Here is an 8883-nt window from a genome sequence, read left to right as displayed (position 1 = left end):
TCAATGGATCAAATGTAGATTAAGTCTACATCTAAGTGTACATTTTTTTATTAAGTATATATCTCAACCATAGTATGTTGCAAATGATATCACTGATCATTTTAACCAAATCTAAATGTTATCTAAAGTTAAATCATCTTTCTACACAACTGTAATTCTCATGAAAAGCACACAAGAGTAGCAGAAATGTGATTTATTGTAGCAAATAACATTGGCTAGGTTTCCTGTTCTACAAAATGGCGAGAGCACCGGAAGCATTTAAGGATCAAGTGAAGGCTGTAAGAAATGCACTCAGTTAAACAAGTCAAAGTAGATACTTCACTATGTACTGTTCGCACTGTTCCTTCAGTTTCTTCCTGTTTCCACAAACCGTGTGCAAATAGATGTCTAACAAAAAGCTCCTGTTTGCAATATGGCAAATTCACAAACACATTTCATATCATTTAAATAAAGCAGGCATCACATCAGTGTTTTGCATACATTGTAATTCAATGCAACAAACTCAAATTGTGCAGAAAAACAAAACAAAAAGGGCTCTATTAAAGGAGTGATGGCAAAGACCAGTGCAATAAGCCTTAATGGTGTATCCTAGTACACCTCCTTTTTATTTCTATTGGTTGTAGAATGTTTTAGTGTTTTATATTATTCAGCAGTACTCTGTAGCTGCTGCATATTTTATCAAGTATGTACTTCCTGGCTGAATCACTAAATTAGCGACTAAATGACGTTGCAGCAAGTACAGGCATATTCTCAGCACAATATCAAAACACACAACACCTTGCATTGCCTTCCTCATCAACAAGGGACTCCCATGTGACTGCACTGGTCACAAAAACACCCAGATAGAGGCACAGCGCATTACAAGTTCAGCAAACACCAACAAGTTGTAGCACTGTTTGCACAAGTCTTTGTGTTGCCAACAAATAGAGCCGTAAATAAGGTGAAATTAGTGTTAACCATGTGCTTTTTTACTGTATACTAATCCTATAATAAGCACAGTCTGTGTAAACATAAACTGTGTTTTCCTTGTGAAATGTGTCATCTGCATAACAGATTTTTGGAGAAGTCATACAAAAAGTACCGTGGCCGATGTGGATTTACAGATCCTCGACGATGAAAACCAAAAGCAGTGTAGGGAAAAAGCGGACAGCTTTGTCTTCATATGACAACAGTCACCAGAGATACTGTTGGACTTTATAATCATATTCTTTTATGTTATCTAATGTTGTATGACTGTCTTATCAATTGTCAGATAAAACTAATACAGCAGGACCTGCATTTGCTTGCACATTCCTGTGTGATCATCCCTGACTTGTCCAAAGGTCCAAACTGGCTTGTATAACTTGGCAACAAGGGGGCAAGTCCTGCTGTTCAGTCTGTAATCACTTCAGATTGTTTTGCATAAAGCAAGACAACTCGTCAATAATAATAATAATAATTCAAAAACCGGACAGCAGTTCAAACATCTTTCAAGTCATCTTGCCGCGATACTTCATGTTGTTTTGTACTTCAGATTCAAGACTTCAGGTGTTACCATCTGGATTTTCAGCCCACCTGCCACTGGAGAACAAAGAGGGGAAAATCATCAAAGCAATCTTCAGTCTATGAGACATTGTCAATATAATATCTATCAACATACAGTATGAGACTAGATGTCATATGGAAAATTTGGTTAGTAATATTTTGATGTTACCGTTTACTGGGTGTAAGGTAGATTACAGCTGAACAAAACTTTTTTTTAATATTCGACTGCTTTATGTAAAACACTGAACGCATCTGCCTGTACCTACTATCTGTTTACCAATGGTCCACACAATACAAGTGATTGTTTCCATTATTTTTTATTTGAAAATATCGTCTTGAAGGCCTCAGTACTCATTAACAAAATATTATGACATTATCAATAAAAATATTGCCTCAATAATATCCCATTTTGTTAAGATCATTCAGCTTTACTAACAACCAAATCTGTGCTACGGATCAATTAAGTCACCAGCAAAGAAATATTTAATTTCATCTACTGTAAATATAAATGCCAGTTGAGTAAACGAGTCCATGTTTTGCTTTTGTTCTAGAGATGTTTAATGGCAATTCTCAGTCTTAGCCAAAACTTCCCACCATCACATATAAATCTGTACCTGCTTGTATGAGATTGATTTGTGAAAGATGGTTCAGTATCATTAATCTGTATGTTGGATAACATCTCAAGTTTCACAAGAAAAGAGTGTTCAAAGATTTTAATTTGCACTGGACCTCATGAATGACACTCATGATCATCCTGAAATCCCACAGCTTGAGGATAATCATGACACTAACCTTCAACCCGCCGCCACGGCCACCAGACACAGAGGTGGTCATCGCCTGTTTTTCAGTTTCTTCCTGTTTTTTCTTTTTCCTTTCGACAGCTTCTGGATTTTTAACACCCCTGTATGTTGTCTGAAAAAGGGAGTGGAATATAGACAATGCCTTAATTAAAACTGTGTTTTTATCTTCTTTATATGTTAAAAAATATACATACAAGCAGTCTTAAAAACATGCATTTTTAATCAGTCATTTGACCACAACCTTTTCAAAAGGCACAAGGCATGTTAAGTCACAACTAGCAAAGTGGACATTCAACTGCCAAATAAGGCAACTCAGATATAGGATGGAGCAGCTAACTGAGACGTGACTGTGGGTTAGGACTCAATGCTTTCAGCTGCAGTAGTGAAAGTGTGAATTGTCGGGGTGCCAGGAGATGTAAAGGTGAAAACAGTGACTTGGAGCAGAAACGTGTGGTAGTTGAGATATCAACCAATCCAGAAAGATTCACCTATTTTCATTCTGGTCCATGTCTACTTACCTTGATACAACTCTAGCATGGCTCTTACGGGTTTGCAAGTGGCTTTTCTGTATAATAAAAAAATCACTCACCACACTGTCATGTGCATCTACCTTGAATGGGGTGTATATGTGTGATAGAAGGCTACAAAGTTATACTACAGTTACCAGATTATTAAATACATCTAGCTAAAACCAATGCAGTAAATCATATCTTTGTAAAGGTGTGTTTTGCTGTTAAACTTTAAAGAGTTGTACTGACAAATGTTGATCTAATTCAACATTACAACCTACAGCCTGAATTAATCCCTCTGTCATAATTATTTAATTTATTCCAAAGCTTTTGTATGTACAGTTTTAGCAAGATGGGTACCTAATAATCTGGCAACAAAGTGTATTAAAGGTCCCATATTATAAAAAAAGTGAGATTTTCATGTTTTTTATTATAAAGCAAGCTTAAGTCCTATATAAATACTGTGAAAGTATCGAAACACTCAATCCACAGGGAAATACACACAGCCCGTATTGTGGATACTCTGCTGTCAGGATTTCTGCCCATTCGTGATGTCACAAATATACAATATTTAGACCCTTGACACAATTTTAAACGTAAACTTTCTCCCAGTTTAGAGTCCCAGTTTATTCCCTGTTTGCTGTGTATGTGAATGTCATCAGCTGACAGGAAGTACACATGGACCCAAGCTGTTGCCTAGCAACGTAATTCTGTTCCAATTCCGTCAAAATGCGCTAAAACGGAGCGTTTCAGACAGAGCATGAATACAGGCATATTCAGGCTGACAGTATGAGGAAAATAAAGTTGTTTTTCTTAAATTACAGCATGTAAACAGTTTCTAGTAGAAACACCAAATATATGTATGGACCTGAAATGGGACCTTTAAAACACTGTCTTGAGGGTGTTTTAGACACATAGACAAACCACCACTTATAAATTACCTCTTTTGCTCTCTTCTCAGCTGCCTCAGCTAATTGTCGTCTCCTTGTGTCCTGAAAAAAACATCATAGGAACCTTGTAAACTACAACTGTTTGCAGGAAATCGTCCTTTAGTTGCCTCTATAGCTACAGCTGGCTGGGCCTGGAGCACATATTTGCCATGCCAGTGTGTTTACAGAGACTAAACACAGTCAAAGCCTCCTGAACATCACCTAGTAGGGCCTACTGGGGTCCTACAGATGACTAATAATCACACAACTAGGTTCAATTAATTTCACATCAATTCACACATATCATGTTGTAATCCTGACTTATCATAATCATTATAATGACACAACTGGTGGTTTCCAGTGGATGAACCTACTGGATCTGGAGTGACAACCACGTCGTCCGCTGCTCCACCAAGGCACGGTAAACACATCCCCATGCTGGAGGAGTTAGTCCAGAAGGCAGGAAGAAGGCAACGTAGATAATTAGTTATAGGTTTAGTCTAACTAACTAGCTACCTAACTAGCTGGAAAGCCAGTTTGCTGAGCTGGTAGTTAAGGCAACAGAGGCAGCAGCTTCTAGTCCCAGTGGCTGTTGTTGTCGGCTCGTCTGGCATAACGGTACTCCTGTTAGCACTCAGCTAACAGCTAGCTCAAGCTACCACTACAAGCACTGCTTCTTCTACAAGCCACACCTAATCAATTAGTTCACCTCTTGTTTAATCGCCTCGGCATTTTGTTTAATATCTGTTTATAAAGTCAGACGTCAAGGATAGAAAGATGTTTATGCCTCTTGAGTTTGTTTTGGTCTCAGATCAACTGGCTGACTAACCTGCCAGGGTGTGTTCAAGAACACTCAGAGTTCTGCTAGCAATGCTATAAACACTAGAGTAGATCATTTAAGCGTTAGAATAGAGTAGAATAGAATAGAAAGCTTTATTGTCATTGTAATAAATACAATTTCTGGTCAGTGCTTTAAAACAAATACTTGACAAGACTAAACGAGGCAGATAAAACATATAACAGCTAAAACACACACACAGTTATAAAGTAAAAAAAAAAACAGGTAATGTAGATGTAATAAATAAATATAAGCAGAAGTGTTACACTAGAAGTATAAAATATAAAAATAGCTAACTGTCATGTCAGCAATCAAAACACTACTGCTGGGACTACTGCTGTTTCTTTTATACTTTATGAATCATAAGCAGTAGTGCAGTAGTGTAGTGGTCTTATTTTTAACACACCATAGTGTGTTATTAACTTCACTGTAGGTTTTTTGAACGTAGCTCAGTGTGACAAGTGACGGGTGGATACTACACGGGGTCGTGTCTAGAAGGGAGCCCGTAAATTGTGAAATATCGCGAGACTTGTTTCCCGACCTATCCTAACATTAAGTATACGAGTTCAGTGCCAATCTCCCGAGAGTTTCCAGAGTTTGCTGGTTCCCTTCTAGCCACTACCTACTACACGCTGGTCCTCTGATAGCTGGTCCAACTGCATCACCTTGTGGCAAAGGACAAATCTCCATGGTAACCCTCTTTATACATCCATGCAAGGTAATAAAATGCATCCATGACAACCACATTCTGGTTGTTGTTTTTTATATACTTTATTTTTTACCCTTTTTTTGAGGTTGTTTTCTTATATGCAATTTACAGTTCGTAATTACAATAGTTTACAAAACAATTTTAAGTAGTTGAGCTTATAGACAAACTCATTAAGTACACTATAGAAAACATCTTCAACATTCAAAATTGAAATAAAATTAAGAAAATAAATAATAATAATAATAATAATAATAATAATAATAATAATAATAATAATAACAATAATGATAAAAAGAAAGAATAGAGTTAAAAAACACACAAAGAACACACAAAAAACAAACAAACAATAATAATACAAAAATAAGAGAGTAATAATAAATTAAATAAACAAATAAGTTAATAGAAAATAAAAAAGGGGGGGAGGGAAGGGGAACCACATTCTGATGGTTGGATTGCAATCACTCACGACTAGCACAATACATGCAGAATATACAGTATATAATATAGCTATAAATAAAACGATGTCCTGGATTCCTATAAATAAAGGGGACATAGCAAGAAAAGTCAATGTGGGACTTCCAGCAGACACAATTAGGCTACAATATTTACTGTATTGTTATTATATATATATTGTCCTAATTGTTTGTTATCACTATTATGTAGTCATTTTATTTCTTTATATTAATCTTGTCTCTAGGTGGAGGCTTCAGATAAGCCCAGTGGGGTTTTTGCCTCTTCCTGCACTGTATATTATAAAAAAAAAATTGTTATGTTGTATAGTCTTAAATTGTGCAAAACAAATAAACAATAAACAATAAACAAACAATTCTTGGCTGCGTGTAGGGACTTTTGAAGCAGCATAATTTTGAGAAATAAAAATTTAAAAACATTATAAAAGAACGGTTAACTGAGTAAATAAAACGTTTAAAAATCAAACATAGATGTTTAGGGCTTTATTTTAGATGTCTGCTAACATTTTTCTGTGGTAGAGGGGACTTACATGACCTCTCTATTTTTTGATATATTTACTGTATTGTTATTGTTGTTATTACATATATCTTTTCCTAATTGTTTGTTATCACTATTATGTAGTCATATTATTTCTTTATATTTATCTTGTCTCTGGGTGGAGGCTTCAGATAAGCCCATTGTTTTTTTTTGCCTCTTCTTGCACTGTATATTATTCATTTATTTATTTTTTGTTATGTTGTATAGTCTTAAATTGTGCAAAATAAATAAACAAACCAAAAAAAATACAAAAATGCGTAAAATAACCGATTCTATGATACGTATCATAGAATAGCGTATAGGCTTTTTAACCTACATATTAGCAGCCAATGTAAGCCATCAAATTCAGCGCAACTCTACTTTTAAGAGAGTATTTTTTTCTCTCTCTCCTCTCCTGGTTATAATTTGTTTTCAGTCACGTAGTTTAGTCTAATGAGAAAGCTCCATGTGATGTGAGTGATTCAGCAGTTCCGTCCGATCGATACTCTCCAATCAATAACCTGAGTTTTAATGTTGTACACCGCTTAACCCGACAACATTCGAAACTCCACCCATCCATCTTCAGTGCACAGCCTGGGTTTTACTTCACAGCTCAACGTGCTGCTGCACTGTGGGAATGGCAGCTTCATGAGATTGCACTGCTTGTTTTTGTAGTTGTAGGCTACAAGTTGTCACTCAGAAACTTATTGATGGGGGACTTGTATACTGAAGGCAGAAAGTACATGCAATGGAAGTCAAGGTGTCTCAGGCTCTTGGCAGCTCCTCAGGTAGGTTGGACTCACTTCTGAAGGAGGCGCACTGAGGAATGACTCTACTACTGAATACTGAATTTGATCTGTTATTTACTATGCTTGTTTAATGCTTTGTTATTCAGTGTTTATGCAGTCAACTAATTTAAAAAAACAAAACAATATTATGATAAGCTGTTCAATGTACATGTTGTCTTCTGCTCCGCAACTGAAACAAAACCATCTCTAATTATATTGGAGGAAAAAGTACACTTTTGGTTATAGCAGTTGTCCATTATAATTACAGGCTATTCATTATACTGTAAAAAGCTGCATGTATAAGGGATGAGTGCAGAAGAGTTCAGTATGAAACTGTTAATCTACTTAATGACAACTGATCCTTCAGGATTTATTTATTTATGAAGTATGACAAGGGGGGCTTACTTCATGTCATTTTCCTTGAATAAGAAATAGATTTAGTGGTCATGAAACAGAATAAAAATTGCACTTTATGTGTCTTTTGTTTATCATTGACGTGTCAGAAAAAGCAGATTTGTAGTGTTGTGCTGAAACATCTGTGGTCAGACTGGAGAAATGAGAGCGTGACTGTTTTTCTAGGGAAACCCAGCAAACATGTCCAGCGTCATTCAGTTTAATGAGCTATCTAATGCATGCATGAATGCTGTGGCTTTTATTAGCTGTTCTACATCATCACCCCCCCCCCCCCCCCCCCCCCCAGGCAAAGATGGAAAGGGTAAAAACTGTGGTTATGGCTAATAGGACAGTGTTTTCATCTGTGTTGTTGAACCATGTGGATAATGTTCAGTGGTGTGTAGAGAGGGGGAGCTGCATGGTCAAGTGTTTACCATAGTATAAATCATCACATGTTTGAAGCTAGTTTATCCTTCAGTTTGTGCCCTCTTACCCCATGTTTTTTGGAGTCAATCTTCAGTAGTGATTAGCGTACATATAGCAGAGATGGCAAAGAAATTGTCTTAAGAAGAGTGCTTTCCCGTGGATAAACAGAGGAGTTGTGTGTTAACTCGATTTGCGTAATGGTCTTTCTTCTTCTACATTCACAAATTAAAAGAAGTTGTGTATTACATTAGAGACTTCTTCAGGAAAATAATATTCACTTTCTGGCTGCATGAGATAACTAGACCGGTCTCTTTTCTGTCAGCTCTCTGTGGTGTTTTGGGGGATTGGACAAGTCCAGGAGAAGTCATGGTCTTTTTTTGGAGTCATAATTTTTTTGCATGCTGTTTTACAACAACAGTCATTGTTTAGAATAGTGTTTGAAGGCTCTAATGTTTGCTTCTTAATCCTGCAGTAGGCAGAATGTTTTTTGCATCATTGGGAAAAAATATCCATAATAACTTTCAGCATATTGTAAATCAATTGTTCTGAGAGATAACTAGACTTCTGCACCTCCTCATGGCTCTGTTTTCAGGCTTTAAAAAAAATCTAAAAATCATTTTACAGCTAAACAGTACACTACAAGATGTTTCTGAAAACATTTGAGGTGAGAAATAGGCATTACAGTAACAGAATATTGATTAATATTTGATCAGCGCTGCCTTGTTTGACCGTTTGATCAGAGTTCGCGAGTGATTGACAGCTGCTCAGAGACAGCAAGGCTCCAGCTTGGTTGTTTTCCTCCGGTCTTTGAAATCTTGCAGATGCCATTAGGAGCACCGGAGGACACAGAGGCACAGGATTTTTTTCAGATTACCTGTCTCATGCACTACTGTCAGCATATGGTGACCGTTTTATAAAAAAAAATTGTTTTGCTCCAATTCTACCCACTGCTGCTTTAATGCAGTTTGGCATAGGCTATC

At 36.6% G+C, this 8883-nt stretch overlaps 1 protein-coding gene across 2 annotated transcripts; it reads right to left on the bottom strand.

Moving 5' to 3' along the window:
• Positions 1 to 178: 178 nt before the first annotated feature.
• Positions 179 to 4610, bottom strand: svip (small VCP interacting protein). Of its 2 annotated transcripts, XM_074632711.1 has the most exons (5): positions 4137 to 4610; positions 3775 to 3825; positions 2843 to 2889; positions 2317 to 2436; positions 1542 to 1560 (listed from the first exon to the last, which is right to left on the bottom strand). In XM_074632711.1, the coding sequence occupies exons 1-4, from the start codon at positions 4197 to 4199 to the stop codon at positions 2355 to 2357; spliced, it is 243 nt and encodes an 80-aa protein (XP_074488812.1). In that variant the 5' UTR covers positions 4200 to 4610; the 3' UTR covers positions 1542 to 1560; positions 2317 to 2354. The 2 variants fall into 2 exon arrangements, with proteins under 2 accessions (XP_074488810.1, XP_074488812.1); XM_074632709.1 differs by lacking the exon at positions 2843 to 2889 and having other exon boundaries at positions 179 to 1560; positions 4137 to 4594.
• Positions 4611 to 8883: the final 4273 nt, after the last annotated feature.

Source organism: Sebastes fasciatus, chromosome 4 (genome assembly GCF_043250625.1).
Source record: "Sebastes fasciatus isolate fSebFas1 chromosome 4, fSebFas1.pri, whole genome shotgun sequence".
NCBI lineage: Eukaryota > Metazoa > Chordata > Actinopteri > Perciformes > Sebastidae > Sebastes > Sebastes fasciatus.
Note: the sequence above shows the minus strand (reverse complement) of the source record. Positions and strands in the feature narration are given on the sequence as shown.

What these genes read in the sequence shown, in the direction of transcription:
- svip (XM_074632709.1), bottom strand. Translation starts at nt 4,199, where the DNA reads ATGGGGATGTGTTTACCGTGCCTTGGTGGAGCAGCGGACGACGTGGTT. An exon ending in TGGTTGTCACTCCAGATCCA is followed by an intron (nt 3,826 to 4,136) that starts GTAGGTTCATCC and finishes TGTTTTTTTCAG; the next exon opens with GACACAAGGAGACGACAATT. An exon ending in CTGAGAAGAGAGCAAAAGAG is followed by an intron (nt 2,437 to 3,774) that starts GTAATTTATAAG and finishes TCCCTTTTTCAG; the next exon opens with ACAACATACAGGGGTGTTAA.